Genomic DNA, 20,442 nt, shown 5'->3' on the forward strand with positions numbered 1-20,442 from the left:
CAGTGTAAATTAAAATGCTAAAACATGGTTTGCCCAGCTAGGTGTTAGCTGTCTACCACCCTAAGGACATATTTGCTGATTTTTTTTCAAATGTATGATATCTGCCCACCGGTAAGAAAACCAAAATCTGTAGTGTTAGTAACTTTACAGCTCTAAATTAGCCATTTAGTAAAAGATATGATTTCCTCTTCCTTTTAAAACAAAATATTTCTAAACATTAAGAAAGAATAGAGTAAGGGACTTTTGCCATTCAGATGGCCTGCACTGTACTCTAATCATTCAACTGAGGTCTTATAAAGTAATAAAGTGATTCTAATTTTGATTTCCCTAACTTTCTGAGGCATCTTATTAAGATTTAAATATCTAAATAAAATATAGATCAAATATTGAAGGTTTTCATAGGAGATTCTATTTTTTTTTTTTTTTTGTGTGTGAATTTGAAACCCATAAACTATTAACACTGCGGTGTATGATGCTATTGTTATTGGATATCAGATTGCATGAACATTGAAAAATGTGGCATCAAAAATACTAACATTTTTCATTATGACATTTTTTTCCTGAAATCTTAAACAAAGGTCATATTCTCCTGTTGCTTTCTGGCTGGCTCACATTAATAACAGAGATGCGCCTTCTCAATCATTTGCTGAGGAATCTACATCACTTTTCCCTGCTCTCAAAGATAAATTCTGCTATTTGGAAAAAATATGTTAATGATAATGCAAAGGCTCTGAAGGAGCACCACAAGATTAAACCATGGTAGGAATACAGTAGAACTTTGGTATTTTCAAACAAGGTTACAGTCTTTTGAGGATCCCTAGCCCTTTGTTGTTGTTGTCATTAATATTTTTAGGTTGATCTTTGTTGTTTATGCCTTTCTGTTAAATTACTGCAACCATGATTGCTATGGCAACCTAAGGCACACAGGCCACTATCCCATTTTAAATGTCTGCAGATGTGTTTCTAACTTTCTGAGGAACAGTGAAATATTATGTTCTGTACATATCAGAGGACCCATTTCCAAGGGTCCGAGCGAAACAGTGGGCCTAAATTCAATCAAATGTTTGTTTTAGGGGAAATGGAGAGTGCTGCACTAGTGTGGTGGGAGACAAAAAAGACAAATTGGGAGTGACAATTGGATAAGATTGCATGCTCTGATAAGTACAGGAAAATACACAAACGTGTGACACCTGGGGCATTCTTCAAGGCAACCTGACATGATAATGAGTTGATTGCCAGCAGTGCCTTGAAGAACGCCTTTTTTCTTTTTCTTCACTCTCTTTACAGAGATGTTTTTTTTTCTCTCATTCAGTGTTCAATTTAGCCTTTCACCGATAAGGCTACAGCTTAGGTTGCTCGGAGCTCATTGACATTGTAACTACAATCTCCCTATATCTGTCTGTCTCTCTATATTTCAGGAGATGGCACTGAAACCACCACACTATGGCACACTCTGTGGCACAGGTACAGCTCGCTCCCACAGGATTAAAATCAATCTCTAGCTCCTACTTCCTAGAGAGAGAAAAAGAGAGAAAAGAGGGAGAGAGGGCAAAGAAGGAAGAACTCAAGAGGTGAAACAAGTACTTTACTGTCTCTACAGCCTCAAACTGCACCTCTTCATTCAATTCAGTTTCAAAGATGAATTTGGAAGTGGGGGAAAGGGGTGGGTGGGGTATTTTTGAAAAAAGGAGACGTGCTTCTCTAAAACTTGAAAAAGCTCCTCTTGTGAATCTGTTAGAAAGCTACAATGCTCCATTGAGTTCTGTGCTACATTTTACCTTTATGAGAGAAGATGATTAAACCTGAACTTTCCCCCAAAAAAATGTTTCCCATGCAACCGATCTGTACAATAGCTGTCAAATTCAGTCAGTATGTATAAAGTATGTTGATATGTATGTATGTATATCTATCAAAATTTGATGGTTGTTTATATTTATTGATTGCATTATTTGCCTTGTTTAAAAAAACTGCCTGGTGGCTATTTTATTTTTGCACCTGCTGTTTTTTTTATTTTTTTTATTATGACTTTTAATGTATTTATGCTGCAAGGGCCTTAAACCTAAGTTAGGATTGAGTCCACTCATGTTTTGTTTTTACCCTTTTGCCTCTTTCTATTTCATTTTGAAAAGCAAGACTGATCTAACAGATGTACACAGCCCAACAATACAACTTCATTCCCTTTTTCTTTTTAATACAATTGTGCTAAAGATCACCCAGCGATTATTACACTGGAAGAAATGGTAGGACAAGTTTAATACTCTGAGCTAAGCCACAATCACAAGGGACTAACTGCTCGGGTCATAATCAAAAGCTGTTTATGTAGGGCACATTTGAAGCGTGCTAAGCCTAACCTTTTGTGTTGCTTTCCACTCCTAAATCAGAAGTGATTTACCCATGAGATCCACATTTAAATGACTCCAGATGGTTAAAAAAAAAACAAAAAAGTAGAAGAAAAAAAATAATCCTTGGGAAGCGGTTTTGTATGAGCTGGTGGTAAAAGTTAGTTTTCATGCTCTGATATGAAAATGCAATCGTAGCATCTAAAAAAACAATACATTTAATTTTTATAAAATAAATTCAATAAAATTTGTTTAGTTTTTTTCATCATCTAATTTGCCTTACTTTCAAATCATCACCAAATGATATAAGTAGGAAACCCTCTACCATAAACCAAGTAATTTATTAGCTGAATCAGTGTTCGGCATTCCTGTTAAATGAAAAGCTTAAGACCTATTTGTTAGCTAAAGCCTAAAAGGCACCTTCAGTACTTACATAAGGCCATAAAATCAGTGCCATTAATATAGATATAGGCTGTGTACTCTCTCAGAAATGTGCAGACAGGATAGGAGCAAAAGGCTGTTTTCCCTTGTGTGAGAGGCTGTAAATAGGTAAATTAAATTACTGCACAGACCAGAAGTCCGTTTCTTATCGCGTCCCGCTTATTCTTTGTCATGGTTGTACAGACTATGCCTATTTTAAAGCTTTTAATTTATGTGTGTTTCCCCTCTCAGTGAGGCAGGCTATTATTATTTACGGAAGATATGTCCTTGCAATTATGGTATCAAATGTATTCACTGCTGCGTAGGAGCCACAGTATAAACTACACAACTTTTTTAGCATTGTGTAATAATTAGATTTACCTGATAATTGGGGGTGAAAAGCACACACACACACATATATATATATATATATATATATATATATATATATATATATATATATATATATATATATACTGTATATACTTTTCCCCCTCAATAACGTATGTGTCTGTGTACAGGAGTCACAGGAGACCGAAAACCTCACTTTATTTAATGTGAAGTAAAATATGCACCTTACATGATCTATGTAATTGATTTTTATTTGCCTGTGTGGAGAAAAATGTAAATGTTTATGTATGTGTGAGCTTCTGAAATTTATTAAAGTCTTTTGCATTGTATGGAATATTTGGTGATTCTCCTTACTGTTCTTGACATTTCATATGGGTACATTGCCATAAAGGTAATACTTTAAGTGATGTAATTCAAAAAAGAAAAGCTTATATATATGATATAGAAGCATTTGACACATTTGTTTCCTTTAATTCTGTTATTTGCTTTTTTTATGATTAGTATTTAAACATAACATTTCAAATGTAGTTCCTCAGTAAAAGAAAATATTAAATAAAAGCAATATAAATAGATAATTGTAATTAAGCTGGTTATTTCAATTATAACTGGTTTAACCAAATTGGAGAATTAATACAAGAGAATAATTGTATGTTGTTGTTTTTTTAAAGGAAGATAAAATATCACATATCTAATATAACAGGAAAGTTGGAAGGGCACTATAAGCAACCCTATACTAAGAGCCACAGCTTGATCCCCTTTATGCCACTCTGAATTCCAAAAGACCCTGAAATTGAACCTGGCTATATGCATTACATTACATAGACATTGACATATTTGACATTGACATAGATTTATTTTGTATACACAAGTGTATACAAAAAGAAATTTCGTTTAAAACAGCTCTAGACAGTTTCATTTTTTAAAGTGCAGCCTTGAAAACAATAATAAATACATAACCTTACATGGACATACATTGCAGTGTGCCATACATTCTGTATAAAATAATTTTTTATCTAAGGTAATATCAAAAATAACCTTATCTACCATTTAGGGCTTTTAATTAGCTGTATTTCATAATCATTACAATTCTCATAAAGACTCCCTACTGTACATAAACAATCTGTGCTTTAGTTGTACTTAATATCGATATTTTAGTCTGTCATATTAAGTTTTAAAATAAAACAATATTGTAAATCATTAAGATTAACCTGTATAAGTCTTCATCCCTTGGTTCTGTGTCCTTCACATTAAAGCTGCTTTGTCTGTTTTGTAAAAAAAACAGGGAAAACACCTGCCTTTGCATGCAATTGTTTTAAGTGCAGCTGGTCAGACAACTTGTAGCCACTGGAGGTAAATGTTGCCTTGCTTGTTTGGACACCATTAATAGGTGATATATACAGTCAAAGTAGACAATTAAAAGACTTATTTCAGCCACAGAAATACAATAATGTAATCCGTTCTGCAGTTCAATGCTGCACACTAAGAAGGAAACTGTAATGAAGAAATAAAGTTCTAGATATAAATCACTAATTAGGAACAGATAAGAAGCTATGTAAATGTAGCGTGAACACTTCCTTTGAAGTACACAGAGAAAAAAATAAATAAAATTGAATCAACATTGTTTGTTGTTACTGTTATTTTCTTTCCTTCACCAAAAAGCTGATAATGATCATCTGATAATGATACCTTTCCTAGTATGATGTACAGCGGTGCACCAATACAAAATTTCACACATCCAAGAGAGATTGATGCGAGAAAATACAACCCCCCCCCAATATCCAGCGATGCAGTGTTTATGCAGATTTGATCCAAAAATACAGACTTGAAAGGCATAAAACAAAGCCTGACAACAGAAAGTATTTAATTGCTTATCAAAGTTATTTCACATTTTGAAAACCAAGAGAGAACGAGAGCTAATCAGTTCCCTTGAGAAAAGTGTCCTCAGTGATTTAAGGAAAAATAGTGCAGACATAAAAAGTGTTAAGGTAAAGAAGGAGCAGAAATGTCACATTTCTAATAATAGATAAACTACAGCATGCTAAATGCATAAACCCAACATAAAAACAACTTCAACAGATAATAGGGTGGTATTGTCTCTTTTGGTTACATGGATTCATGGTATTTCAATTGTATTCATGGGTATATTGAGGCACTTTCAGAAAAGCTACAATTGTATAAAATTCATCAAACAGAAAATTCACAGCTTTGGAAATCTGTTCATTTGAGCTGGCGCTTCAATCTTAAAGATAAAATGAAATAAATGAAGCCTTAAAGGAAAAATGTATTGTTAAAGCTGAGATCGGTATTCAGATTTAGGCTGTTTCACCTTATAAGTTTGTGCATTGATTTCAAATTGTATAAGACAACACATTGAAGTTGTCTGATCATTTTACCCAAGCGTATCTCAGAGACCTGCTTCCAGAGTTTCTTTGTTGACACTTATTGATTCATGATTTATGAGGACACATTATTCAATTTCATCCCAACAGACCAGGAGGCTGGTTATATGTGGTGAATATGATTATATATAATGCAATGAAAACATACAGACTAACACACAGGGGTTTACACATACACACACAAATCTCTGTGTTCTGTTTCTGGGAGTGAGACTCTCCATATGCTCTTTAATAGAATTCTTTGGTTATATATCCTATTTTTTTTTTTCATTTTAGTTTTTTTATGCTGTAGTTATGGCAAACATACAGTGTCCTGTAATAAGTATTCATATCCCTTGAGGTTTTTTAATACTTTGTTAAATAATAAAATGCAAACTGTAATATATTTGGCTCAGATTTTAAAGGAGAAACAATTAAAAAGCAGTGTGCTCTTCAAATTATTCTGCTTAGAAACATGCATTTACTGTAATTATAGATTAATCTTTTGGAGCGTGGCTTTCACAGCTATGCAAATCAAATGACTGAAATATGTCTTAAATTTTCATTGTGAATTAGCTAAAAGTCAGTCATACTGGTGTAGATTTGGGAACTGTAATTTTGAATATGCTATTACTTCAGCCCATCAGCTATTGTTCTGGCCGTGGGTTTAAAGCCATTGTCTGGCTAGAAGGCAAAGCTTGTCCCACTCTTAATTCTTTTGTATCTGAAGGTCATAGTTCATAGTTTACATCAGTAACATTTGGTAATTCATATATGTCCCAAACTTACCGTTTCTCATAGAGATCCAACTTCTCAGTTTTGAATTTTGACATTATGGGGTGTCTTTGTGTTTCCAAATAAGAACTTTGAAAAAGTCAGTAAGTCACTCTAACCAGCTCCTATGTATTTCTTAGAAATAAACATTCCCAAGCATAATGCCGTAGCCAACTATGTTTCAGTGTGGACTTGCTGTAATTCAGAAAAAGTGCAGTGGATAGAGCCCTTCAGAAAGGATCTGGTGTGCGCTGCACCTGCTGATTTCTATTGACCGGATTGATAAGCTAAGAATATTTGAACTTTGACTGCGGAGTGCACAGGACCTCGCTTGTGCTGCGCTTGCGTTTGCTTGACGCAGCATTTTTGTGCCCTTGCACGGTACATACCATTTAAAGTCATGGATTTCAGAATGCAGCAGTGTGCACGTCCTGTCCTGTCTTAAAGGCCCTTAAGTTTTCCACCACATCTGGCATTTTGCATGCATGCCCATCAGTCTATTATTGCATCATCCCAGCAGAAACCTTTTCTTGAACATGTTCTCTCTGACCCCAAAGGTTTTTACAACACATTCAGTCATTCACCTATTCATTCTCTGATGGTGGCAAGCTAAATTGTTTCCACAGCTCCTCTGGGGCTCATTGAAGCTCCACCAGGCAGCTTCTGTCCAGCAAAAGTATACAATGTTTGGTAGTTTCCTGCACACAACGACTGAGATGAATGACTTGTGAGTCTCCATTTGGAGAACACCCTCCTGTGTCACTGTTACCCCATATAGAGTCTAATATTATTTTATACAAATAACCTACTTCTCAGCATTTTATCCCTGACATTTCTGTTGCCTTCCTTGGTTTGACTGTTTGTTCATCAAAGTTCTGTAATAAACCCCTTAGGGCTCCGTACGGGTAGACAGATTTTCCAAATGAGATAAATTCTGAACGCAGTGTGCTGGATTATGTTGAGTAGAATCATAATAGTTGAATGCAAATGCATGAAATAGATTTTAAAACAAGTTGTAAACCATGTATCAACATCATCTTCAACTTTTCAATTATATGACATTTTAGTGTTGTTTACATAAATTCAATATTCATAATTAAATGTGGATGTAACATGACAAAATATTGGAAAGTTCATGAACCCTTGGAGAATCAACTATAACGTCTTCACATTAATAATTTGACACACCGAACAACAATCAAGCAGGAATGTTTATAATTAGTTAAGAATAATGACCTCTCAAGATTAATCAGAAACCACATGTGAGGGTTGTTATTCTAGACAAAATGTTCGGCACCAGCCCAGTGACTTTCTTCAACCTTGAGAATGCAATCAGTGCAATCAGTACCTCTCTGTTATCAGTCCCCTGCCTGAAACATAAAACCCCAACATATCCGTTATTAACATGGGTAACATGGCAAAATATAGAGAAAGCCAAAAGAAAAAACATTCTTACATTGATTTTGTGAGTTGCTAACATTCTACACCCAGATTGCTGTCTTACACTGCACACAAGAGGCTGTATGAGATTTAAGTTCATTTAAGCCAAACTGAATTGGCCATCTAAATGATATTTAAAAGACATGCATTTAATAAAATTAGCATCAGTCTGGATATTTTACAATACAGAAATAAAAAAAGATATATTTTTCTTCCTCCATCTGCAGTACATGCTTGTTTCATTTTGATAAAGACTATTTTATAGTGTGCATATTTGTAGTTATTATATTATCTGTTCTGGTCCAGCACCTTTTGAAAAAAAATATCTAACTTCATTCATGCTACTGCCTAAAATCCCAAAGAATTTAATGTCATGGGATGCTATGGGAAGGTGTAAGTCAATTTACCAAGCAACAAGCATGTTTAGGGTGTGATGTGAAGTTGTCCCAAAGCAATATTGGCTATCTAAGCAGTAGCTATTTATGCATGAGCTGTGCAGTGATGCAGGAAACAAGAAGATGCTGTTTTGCTGTCACACTCCAAGGCAACACTCCACACAATTGCTGCCAAATCTTTGCCAAACTGAATAATTCAATCATGGCTGTAGAGGGCTGGCTACCTTTCTTTTTCTTTGTGTGCAACAATCAAATCTGTGTGGAAGCCCGCCGAGTGGTTCTTTCGGAGACACTGAGTGTGGCTGTACAGCCCGGAGATTGTTTTCATAGAAAACAATTCTGTTGATTAAACGAGGTGTGACTGTGAAGCGGGGATCTGAAAAACATCGATTGCCTGTACAATTGTTTGTTCCTTGTTAAAAGTGTGATCTAAAACTGTGGTTGCTGAGTATGCCAGGAGCACATAGATCGCTGGGAGGCTGTAACATAGTTATATCTTTCTTAAAAACCCTGGGTAGAAATTTATTGTGGCCTGTTGCTTTGGATTTGAAGATAGCCACAAGATGAACAGCGATGCAATATTTTCTTTTTTTTAGGGATGTCTGGACTTTTTGGCTTTGTTAGACTTTTGTTGTATGCGTGTTAATACAGTTGTTACAGCAGGGAAGGCTGATCTTTAAAAGCTTCTGCTGAGCGAAATGTCCTCCCCTTCTCCTTTATTCCCCCCTCTTTGGGGCAATTACATGGTTTTAGCCTTTGTTTTACCCATGTACTTTAAAGTGTAATCCACTGGAACACAAAGACAAATACTACAGGGATAAGATAAAATTGAAATAGCCAAGGTTTTATTTGTGTATTTTTGTTTTTATATCTTATTATTATTTTACAAAGCTGGTTACTTGTGTGTATTTGTGTGTGTTTGTGAGGAATTGCTCTGACAGTGGATCTTTGCATGTAAAACCTTAATTCATTTTATATTCATTTAGCGTGCAACAAAAAGCCTCTGCAGCAGTCTAGCAAGCAATTAGATTAGATATGTATATTTTACATTGAAATCTAAAATAGTGGATCAACAGCATCTGATACTGTGTGAAAAATTGTGAAAAACATCATTTTAAAATGTCTAACCTTGCTATAGTATAAGACACCTTCGTCATCAACACAAAGGAAAACTGTAAATAAAATACTCTCAAATCACAAAAAAAATTTACAAAATAAAAATGGTTCTCAATTTATAACAATACTCTGTTTCCTGAATTTGATAAAAAAAATTAAACTCCTTTATTATGTTCTTTGATATTTTTTTTTCAATTATTATTTTTGCATTTCGGTGATTACTGCTTTCAACTATTATTTCAACTATTAACAAAATTCAGTTAGAACTAAATGTGAGAATAATATGACAAACTAACAAGAGAAAAGCACATACATTTTTTGTTAAAGTCTGAAAAATCACTGGGGAAAAAAGCAATGTACTGAGCGGCTGTCCCACAGAGATCCATCAACACCCCCCAGGTAAAACCACAAAATGTTAATGCTACAGAGGCTGACTGATTCCAGTCTGATGTATCTAAGAATATTAACACCCACCTTATTTGAAGTTATCCTCGCCTATTTTCCATACCCAAATGGAAAAGGAAATAACTGAGGAACTGTAAGACCAAATTACATGTGTGATACATCATGTGAAAGCTTACCCCTTCTAGTTTCTGAAAATATAAATGAATATAGTGTGAGCAAAACACAGCCTCAGTTGCATCAGAAACATGACACCATTTTTTTCCCCTTGTCAAAGATAATAGGTCTTTTTGAACAGCAGTAATAAAGACATGCTTGAGAATGGGCATGTCTCATTGTATTATTTGGTCTACATCATGTCAACCACAAATGAAGAAAATTTCAGACCTCTAGCTACAACAGCTCCAGAGCTGTGGGGCTTTGAACTTTTGGTGTCACCAGCGTCTCCAAACCTCTCCAAATTTGCCAGGTTGTTCCAAATTGTGTCAAATGCTTTTACTAAACTATTTTACCAATAGAATAACACTGAAGCATTTTGATGGCCACAAAAAAGTATGAAGCAAGTATTTTTACCGTTTTTCAGAATCAGTGTATATAACAAAATAGCACCTAAAATCACATAAAAATCTACAAAAAATAGTTAAACTGCTGCTTTTTCAGCTAAAATAAGCCCCAATGCCTTTTCTGAGCTGTATTTCTTTTTTTTCGGCCTTAAGCATTGTAATTAATCGAGTCATACAAAGATGCGGACACTTTTGTCTACTAGGAAAGAAGACGATGTAAAGAAACATACCAACCGTCACAGACAAATGTTTGAGGAAGTAAGTCTTATTAGTAAGGCCATTAGCTATGACCAGCAAATTTTTTGACGTCAAAAAAATTTATTTTATGTGGCAATTTTCTCATCATGGAATGTTTTTTATTATGAATATTCTGGTTTACTTTTAATCTGTGGACCGTTATGGACGAATGGAGTATAAACAATTGAAGAGTGGATTTATGAAATGGCTTCTGGACGCCTTCAAAGGTATGTCATCGTGGCTACTTTGTAATGTTTACATTTTGGCATGCTGCTATATCTGTGTTAATTGTGCTTTGGTGCTCGCTGTGTCCAACATTAATCCACTTGATGGTTGAATTGTGGAGAATCTAAGCTTTCCAACGATGTCTAACATCTCTATACTAGTAAACATTTTACCATTGTAATTTTCATGCATTCTGAGTTTTTAGTTGTAAACACTATAAAAACGGTTGTTGGCAATGAGCAAGATAACCACAGTCTCAATGAGTTTATGAAGAAAAGTTTATTCAACAATGTCGGTGAGATTCACAACAACTGTGGCTGAAATCAGTGCTTTAAGGGCTATAACACAAACATCTATTGGTTTTATTCAAAACTATCCCATATTGACTTAAAAGGAAAAAGGACTGAACTGTTCCTTAATGGTTTTAAATTAACTGTTTTCAAAATTAGGTAAATTATGCATATGAAAATAGAAGTCTGATAACCTGGAGGACGTGCAAACAGACAGAGAATCTTAGTTGCTTGAGGTTTAAAGTAAAGTTAGGATTTGGGTACACATGTGATCTGGTGTTATAGTTCCAAGGTGTTTCATTGAGTCCAAAGTCAGAACAGAAATATACCATACATTTCAGGACACCTCATTTTTCTGTGGGTTGTTAGCAGAAGAGAGATTGTGATTTTATTTTCTAGTAGGGCGTAGCACCTGCCCACTCTGCCAAAAGTAGAAACACTTGGTTTAACTACTATTGCATCACTGTGATTGGCTGGCCAGGAAGCTAGCTTTTTCTAAACTCTATAGAAAATAAATTATCAGTTGTAAGATGAAAGAAACCATAAGGAAAATATTCAGAAATATTAAAGCGGCCAAGATTTTTATGCATTTTTCAAAATATGCCATAGGCTTATCAGCTCCTTGTGATGATAAAAAAGGAGATCTGGCCTCGTACTACCATTTGTTAGGTGACTGACAATCCTATATTAAAAATCCTATTTTAGCAGATTTGTGTATGTCTTATTTACTGTAAATCTTAATTTGTGGTTTAATTGGCCACAATAATCAAACGAACGGTTAAAATGTATCTGTAACTAAATAATATGTATATATATTAGACATTTTTGAATTTAATTAGTAAAATAAATTAATATTTTACTATATTCAACCTTATCCAGAAGCACCTGTATTTGCACTATGTGAGAAATGTCTCCTGGATCCTCTATTTTGTCTGAAGGAAAGCTGAAGGTCTTCTCATTACAGGAGGCAGACGCTTGTTTGCAGGCTGTAGGGAATAGACTTAAAGACAAGGCAACAACTTAAAGACTTCGTTCAAGAAGGGTTATGTCTGTGTCCCTCCTAATCCGGGTAATCCTTGCCGAGAATTCTTGATTTGCCTTTGTAAAAGAGATTGGGAGATGATAAGATGCTCGTCCGCCTCCTTAGAATAGCTGATAATCTGGTTTGAATAGAGGACTCAGGGGGTATTTAGCCTGCCTTAACATTTGCCCAAGCAGATGGCGCTGACGGAGGAAAGCACAACCTTAGCCTCTAAACTCCTCCTTCGCTGCATGGTCCTCTTTTGGGCGTGGGGGCGGTGGGTTGTGGTGGGATGACAATCAATGTTGTTTATTTTGCTGCTTGACTCTTTAAGTACTTTTAGCCAGATTATAAGCTTTTGCAAGAGATAATCGGCAGAGTGCAGACAATTGCCTTTTTTTTTTTTCAGTCCTGAAGAGTATTCCCCAATGAACACAGGAAGACGACAGTCTAATGCAGATGCCTGTTATTAGTTCCTGATTGCTTCAATTGCAAATGGTGTTGAAATGGACTGGACACTCTGCTAATTCCTGCTTTTCAGACTATTATACTGCCTCACTGGTAATGCTTTGTTCAGTTTTAGGAATACAGAAAATAATATCCTATTTAATACTTAATTTTAGATATGAATTTGTTGCACTTACTCTTTAATGTTGTAAAATGCATTTTTTTTAACATTTGAAATATCAGCAGTCATTTCTCTTAATAGGAAGTATCCATTTCCACTGTAAAAAGAAGATGCATTCCCCTTTTAATGCAAATTTTGCATTGTCCTGCAATATATTTGATGCATGTCTGCTTGGACACAGGGCAGCGTATCAGCCATCAGGTTCTTTATATTGGTTTTCTAAGCCAACCTGCCTAACCTAATGCCTCCGGCAATCTTCTCAGCTTGGACTGGATACCTACAGCAGAAGCATTTGAACAAATGAGATCAGCTCAATGACTAATTAAACCTGGGCATGGTATAAGTGAGCTAACTGAAAGGATTTACACACACTAAAGAAATGTTTAACCATAACATTTAATTCCTCCATTAATTTTTCTTTTCTTTTGTATTGTTTTGTTTGTTTCTTTTTCTAAACTGCGTAAATATTGCATGTAGCTATCGGACTGGAATCTGGGAATAGAAATACAATAAAACAAACGGCATGTATTTATAATTAAACTATATAAACAGAAGTTAAGCTGCACATACACACTATGAAATGCACTAATTTTTTCAATCTATTGTGATAGGAGCAGAATTCTAGAAACCACGGGTAAACCCCTTTAGCAGGGATTTGAAAGGAGATGATTTATTTAAAAAGGGTTCATAAACAGACATAAAAAAATACAGGTACAGATTGATCTCTTTGTCTGACTTGTAATGATTAATGGTAAATTGGTTTGTCATCAGATCGGTGCTATTTTAAAGGTTGGTTAAGATAAAAATGTACGACATGTCACATGCCTGGAAATCATTGTCAGCAAGCAGGTTTGTGGTGAGCCACTGACTCCTAAATGGTGAACCACATTAAGTGCATGCCAGACGGTGGTAAAACACATTCTGAGATGCAGTCTGATGGCTTGGATTTTTTTTTTTTTAAATGGTACGAAATATCTATGTGAAAATCTAATACCATACCATACAAAGCATACATACCACAGTAAAGCTGGCTGCTGGTTGGAGTTAAAGCATGAAAGGATAATAGAATAGAGGATATTTTGAAGAGTCTTCGTAAATAATGCGTGTGATATTCACCAGTGTTCATAAAGAATTCATGTGCATGCAGTCTTCAAAAAAGACCAGTAACTCATTCCCAAGATCAGCAATTCACACTCTTACATTTTCAGATAGTTTTGAGTGGTAGAGGTCTGAAACACTTTAATAATGGGACCATCATTAAGAGGTTATGTGGCTTTATATCTACATTTCTCACCCATGCTTAGAGACTCTGGTTATTTGATCTCCCTTTGTGTCTTATGCTCAAATTTCTATCCTTTCTCAAGTGGAAATAATTTCAAAATATTTCAAAAGAAATTTATATTCAAACACTAAGGATCAGGATAAAACTTGACTAAAGGTCTTGGAGGATCTATGGTCATATTTCCATCTCAGCTTTTCAGAGAGCATTTTACAGTTGGGTATAGTGTCAGAGGTGTTACTCATTATATTTCTGTGGTCACTTAAACAAAGAAACTACAAAACAAAAATAATTTCAAATTTGTAAAGATATAATAATTTCAAGTAAGGAGTAAGGACTTCATGATTTAATTTTGTCTGAGAGGTGTTAGCAATTTAAACAATTTAGAAAAATATATTGGTTTATAAACATACAAACTGTTTTTAGCTAAAGTGTTTTTTTTTCCTTTGGAATACATTTATGATTAAATATTGTGAAATGATTTAAAAGTGTGTGATTTTGCTTTTAAATTTTTATTTATGCAGCAACCTGTTGCATGCTCTGTTGTGCTTATTGAGTTTATGCTCGATATGGCAACAATTTTGTAGTATGACTTTTCAAATGTTCAGGCTTTGAAATAAACATTTGACCTGGAAGAAATGAGTAAGAACACAAAGAAAGACAAATGAATAGCATGAGATTTTTGAGATGTACAACTATTGAGCATCTTTTTTAGGTCTTCACTTAACATTACACCAAATAGTGACAATTGGTTATTGTCCTTTTCTAATATATTTTTGAAATTTCCCCTAAGAAAACACAAGTTGCATTTATTTTGGGAGGGTCTTAAACCTAGCTCTGTTTTGGCCAAATTCAAGAAGTAATGTTTTTATTGTTATTTTGTGCTTTTATGTTTACTGAGTTCGAGTATGTGTCAAGAGAGTTGCACATATAAGGTATGTTATAGACAGGTGCTGCTGGATGGAGCACACATGCCTAAACCCAGAGGTAATGGACAACACTTCACTGACTTCAGTGAATTGTGCCGACCTTATTGTATTGTGTGGATGATTGCGTTATGCTCCCTTAGATAATGACTGTGCCCTACTTCGACTTTGAGGCACTGACCTGAAATAAGGCGCACAAGTGAAATCCGAGTCTGGATGAACCTGGAAGTGATTAAGGTCACCCAGACACACCACATTTGTTTGACCCTCTCTGTCCCCGCCCCCACCTCACCGACTCCTCCAGTGACTCAGAACAGATGCCATCTGCAGTTCTATGGCCCTTTTCATAGAAATCGTCCAAAAGAAAACATTAGCCAATTATAATATGTTTAGGCAAAGTGTCAAAATGATTAAATATACCAAAACAGCCATGAAACAGTTCCCAGAATTGTCAACTTCATTATTGTGTGGCACAAGGAAACCATTTTTCAGGTAACCTATATGCTGAAGTTCATATGTTACCAATTTCCTTTACTATTTTAAACATAATCAGATCTAACGCATATTTTACAAACATCTGTCCAATCCTGTTCAGTTAACACAGTGCCAGCTTGAAACCCCTGTATTAGAGAAACTTAACAGTTTTGTTTAATGTTTTAAAGTGTAGTCAATGAACTCTGCTCCTAATGTGTCCCATGTTGGAACAATTTTTTGGCTCAGGATCCTGGCTGCACAAAGAAAAAGTCAGTGAAGTAACAGCGAGTTCAAAAACATGTATTAGTGAAGGTGAATGAGCCAGCACTCTATCGTAAAAGAGAGACACAGCTATTAAGTCATGGAAAAACACATTACCAACCCTGTTTCTGTGTTTTGTGTTTTTGTTTTTATGTGCATCCTATCCTTCTGTTATTATACATTTACAAGAAGAACTTGAAAAAAACAAAGGTGGTTATGCATTTTATTTTTACTTTTTCTTAACTTCTTTTTGAAAACAAAATCTACAGCGAGGCAGATCTAAAATCCATCAAGCTATTTAATTATATAACTGTTTGCAGATTTAGAAAGTATCCAAATACCAAATTAAGAAAGAGGAGTATGTCTGGAAAAAATGACGCAACACTGCATCCTGAATTTGTCTCAAATTAAATTCTATTTAGCTCTTGAGAAATTATTTATAACAGATTCTGTAAAGGCGGGGCCTCACATTCCAAATCTCAGTGACATGATGCACACATATCTTAATGCTTAAGGCAAAACATGGATAACATGAGATCATATCTACCTCTTGAGGGTGGGATGCCAGTGAATTTCTAGCTACTTTTTTATCTGTGTGAGTACGCAAGTGTATTTGTGTGTGTCTCTTTTGGGGATCAGTTCACAGCTCCCCTTTACAGCCGCTTCACTCAGACAAAGATTTTGCTTCCTCTGGTGTGTATGTAAATTAGAGTGGGGGAATGTAATTAAATAATAAAGTATGCCTCTGCTTTTTTTCTTTGACAGACTACTGGGAACCACTATTTTTAGACACAACAAAGCAATTGCCAGGGGTGTCCAGTTTATCTGGTTGACTTACAGTGTTCTTCCATCCTCTTGTCGATGTACAACTGCTTATCTGTGAAACAATGAAGAAGCACAGCCAAGAGTCTTCCTTAAGGCAATGTCACTTAGGGCCCTGTGGGAGTCAGTAGATGAATGCGGCCTTTAATGGTCATTTTCTGCTCTCATAATAGATGAGAGAAGCCATCATTGAGATCCAAGGAGATGATTCAGTGTTTTGTACTGTGCACATCCATTGGCTATGTACATGTCAACCCTGTAAGATGACCCGCTCTGCCAGCAGAAAATGCTTTGTCACTCAGTCAAATGTGGCAGATGAATGCTCAGCATGATTCTTTAGTATATGTCATCTGGTGTTCTCTTTCTAATGGGTTTACAGTTGATGATCCAGGTCAGTGAAGGAGAACGTGCTGCACAATGCAGGTTAAGGATACATTTGCAACTTTTGTCCCTTCATAATCTCAGTTTTTTATCGGCTATTGTGTTAACTGTCTGTTGTTGTCACTACAGTAGTCGACCATGAGTATATATTGCTGCTCACATTAATTAGCAGCCCTTTTAACAATGTGTTTGCTTTAAAGCAGCATCATAGAATCACTTACAGTATAGAAGCATCTTCATCTTGCAATAAAACTAATTATATTTCCTAGCAGAAAGTACATCGTTATACTTTTAAAGCTTTCTCCTACAGAAAACCTGTTGGATGCGGTAATAAAAACAGAGCATAAGAGAAGATAAAGGAGTGTGATGATGAACAGAGTATTGCAAATATGGCTTGTCAATGACACATATCAATGGAAAAGAGTAAGTGCTGTTGAACTGGCAAAAACAGAGTTGTCAACAGTAGGAGAACACATAACTTTGCAACCAGTGAATTTTATGCCCTCCTATTGTATATTTTTTTTACTGAATAATTTTGCTAAAATAAAGGCTCTTATTAAAAGCTTCTGTATGTTTCACAGTGAGTCATACAAAATACTTCAGTAATAAAAAATGGATCTATTTGAGAAAATTTCTCCCATGGGTGACAGTATCACTAACCTCAGCATATTTAGTAAAATCTGTGTGATTGCAATAAATTGAAGTTTATTTTAAACCTATTATATCCCACAACCAAACACAATCCGACCTTTAAAATATGATGTTGTATATTGAGCTCAACTGGCTCCTTGCAAAGTCAGATATATCATGCATACAGAGAAGAAGGGGGGGGGTTGAAGGGGTGTTCAGGTGCATTGCCATGTTTTCCTTTTGAAGATAACACCTTAGAGGTCATAGGAACGACTCTGTGTAATGTGGGTCACCTTAAAAGCCTACGGCAGCTGAATCTCTAACATGACCTTTTTTTTTTTATCTAGGAGTTTTTTTATTTTCTAATATATACAGTGACTGCTAATATATGAACGATAGCTCTGTAGGCTTATTTCAGGGCGCAGGGCCACACACATGGAGCTGCGTGATAACATGATGGCCACCTGCCCATATCACACTGATTTAGTGGGAAATCTATAGCAACATTCTCTGCTACAAAAAGAAAAAAAGAAGAAAAAAACTTGTAATGGGAAACCAGTGAATATATTCCTTGATATTCACGATTTCAACGTCCCTACCCCTAACTGTCCTTTACTATTTTAAAAGAAGAAAAACACTATGTCAAAACACAAGATTCTTGGCTGTTATCTGATTAATTTTCCACTTAGGTTTTTTTTTTACTTCATCTTTTCTCCTCAAACACTAAGTGCCAAAATCATTTACATGTGGTGGAAACAAGCAGAGTTAAAATAGAGCCATACAGCTAACTGCTGTCTAAGACTGTTGATGTATGAAACAAGGGCATTTAAAGGGATGGGGCTTAGATATAGGGTATAGGAAGGGAGAAATGAGGACGGCAAGGGGTAAAAGCTCGGAAATGCAGACTGTAATTCAATTTGACTAAAATTCTCTGTTATTTCTTACAGCTGGGGATTGCCCTAACCACTATAGATGAATTAAAATTCATGAACTATTGAAGTGAGCTGCCAGTGCAAAGGGGGAAAAGATGATACTCTTTTTACAACAGAATATAATTTTTTTATTGCAAATAAGTGAAGCTATTGGTTTACCTTAAATTAAATGTGGGGGGAGTCCAAGAACAATATCTAATCCCATGTGTGGGTCATTAAAAGCTGATACTGGCCCTCATTGAGCTGGCAGGCAGAGTAAATCGAGGGTAGTGGAATATAATTAGGTTGTTCAACAGTATAGCATTGTCCAATTGCACATAGCTAGCACCTGGCTCATATTTTGGCTTAAAAATAACCTGAAATGTTTAGGCTATGTATCAGAATCCGAATAAAGTTTCAGCCAGGTTTGGTGCTCAAACACGTTTCACATTATATCAACATTAGGTAAACATGTAAAAACGTATTCAACATAAAATTGGCATCGTCATAAATCTACAAAGTCATGTTCAGTAAAATAAGTGAATAACAGACAAACTTTTGAATAAAAACACCACATTGCCTCATGCCATAGAATCTGGCTGGTGGAGTGTATTTTTTTGCAGTTCTCCCTAAATGAGACAAACCAAAAGGAAATCCATTGTTTGAACGTGATTAATTTACAGTATAAATAACTAATTTAACAGTTGTTCTTAAAAAGGCATACAATGGGCAGAACGGGGGAACATTGTGTAGCTGGGATAATCCCTCAGAAGATTTATCCTCACACTGCCTTCAGGAAAAAATTGGGAGCAACAACCAGATCCGTCTCCCCGCCTCTCTATCTGTAGTCTTTTAGGTACATAGTCGCTATCTTGGCTGCTGATAGGCTTTATACAGTTCTCTAGCTTTTTGTCCTTTGATTTTACAGCTAATCCGTCATGTGAAATGATCCAGACTAAGAACTGAAGGATTTAATCAACTTCTGATTCCTCCTATAACTATGTTATAGGTTTCCTAATGTATAGGCAATGTGTCAAAATAAAATATGCAAAGTTAGAGTTTATCCTTAGATTAGATATTACTTACTTTTTTTGGCTAATAAAATTTTTGAGGATTTTTTTTCAGTTAACTATGCGGACAAAAACTATATGTTCTACTGCTTTATAAACTTGAATCTTTGGTTTGAATGTTATAGCATGTAATGTTCTGCATTTCACCTGCTCCAGCGCAGCTCTCTTTGCTTTAGTGCAGAGCCTTATTAAAGACTGTCAAGTTCTTTAATGTTTTCTTTTTCTATTCCTCTAGTCTAAAATAATATGTACAGCAAACATTTGATTTTAAAATTTGTGCAAAGAAACAGACTGAGAATATTAACAAAACAGAAAAAAAACCAGGTGTGTGCAACAGCAGCCATTACACCTAGGCATGCTAGCTAACAAGATCAATTTAACTAAGAACAGGTACTGGTATTATCGGGGACCTTGTCAATGTTAATTTAACAAATGACAGTGGGGATTATCCATAGGTTATTGACTAACATAAATTCATTAAAAGAGCCAGCATTGAGTTTTAACATTTTCATAGTCAAAACACGCACACACAAACACACACAAGTTTATGATTTGTACACTATATAAATAATAAAAATTATGAATGATCCCTTAAGTGATCAAAGCTGTCAGTTCACTCTCAAACCACCTGCTTTTTGAACCGATGTATTTTGACTAGCAACAACAAAAACATGCCAGCACAAATTTAGATAACATCTCATTTCAATTTCTGATTTCAATCACTTTTGGATCGTTCTGAGTCTGCAGTTACTCAAACCAATCACATGCAAAAGCTTATTCAGTCTGGCTCCTTCAGTGTTGTCACTAGTTATTACTGTGCACGCTATCTAGCAAAAGTGCATTTGCAGTTCAAAGAGCATCCCAAGATATTAGTGGCATCTAATTGCATTACCTGAAGGAGACTGATGGCGCCAGTTAAAATGGCTGGACCCATTCTCAGGCTGTGTTGAAGTCAAGTGCTTCTTTACAGGTTATACGTCATGTTTCTAACTGGAATCTTTTGTAGACTAAGTGATTTTCTGACAGCTTTAGGCCTCCTCTCGCCATGCCAAATACTCCTATTCCCTGAGCAATCATACATCTAACCCATAATCCTCTTTTGTTTATGT

At 35.4% G+C, this 20,442-nt stretch overlaps 1 protein-coding gene across 8 annotated transcripts in view; it reads left to right on the plus strand.

The window, feature by feature from the left end:
- LOC107085682 (protocadherin-11 X-linked-like) overlaps positions 1–20,442 on the plus strand; it is a 176,826-nt gene that overhangs the window by 21,105 nt on the left and 135,279 nt on the right. The window contains exon 4 of one of the 8 annotated variants that reach the window (XM_015376163.1): positions 1,419–2,437. The exons of the other annotated variants lie outside the window; for them this stretch is intronic. Coding sequence (XP_015231649.1) covers positions 1,419–1,502 — 84 coding nt within the window. The 3' untranslated portion in view covers positions 1,503–2,437. Of the gene's footprint in view, positions 1–1,418; positions 2,438–20,442 lie in introns of those variants that run through there. 8 annotated transcript variants of the gene reach the window in all.

The sequence above is a fragment of the Cyprinodon variegatus genome, unplaced genomic scaffold, assembly GCF_000732505.1.
Source record: "Cyprinodon variegatus isolate N-32 unplaced genomic scaffold, C_variegatus-1.0 Scaffold130, whole genome shotgun sequence".
Taxonomy (NCBI): Eukaryota; Metazoa; Chordata; class Actinopteri; order Cyprinodontiformes; family Cyprinodontidae; genus Cyprinodon; species Cyprinodon variegatus.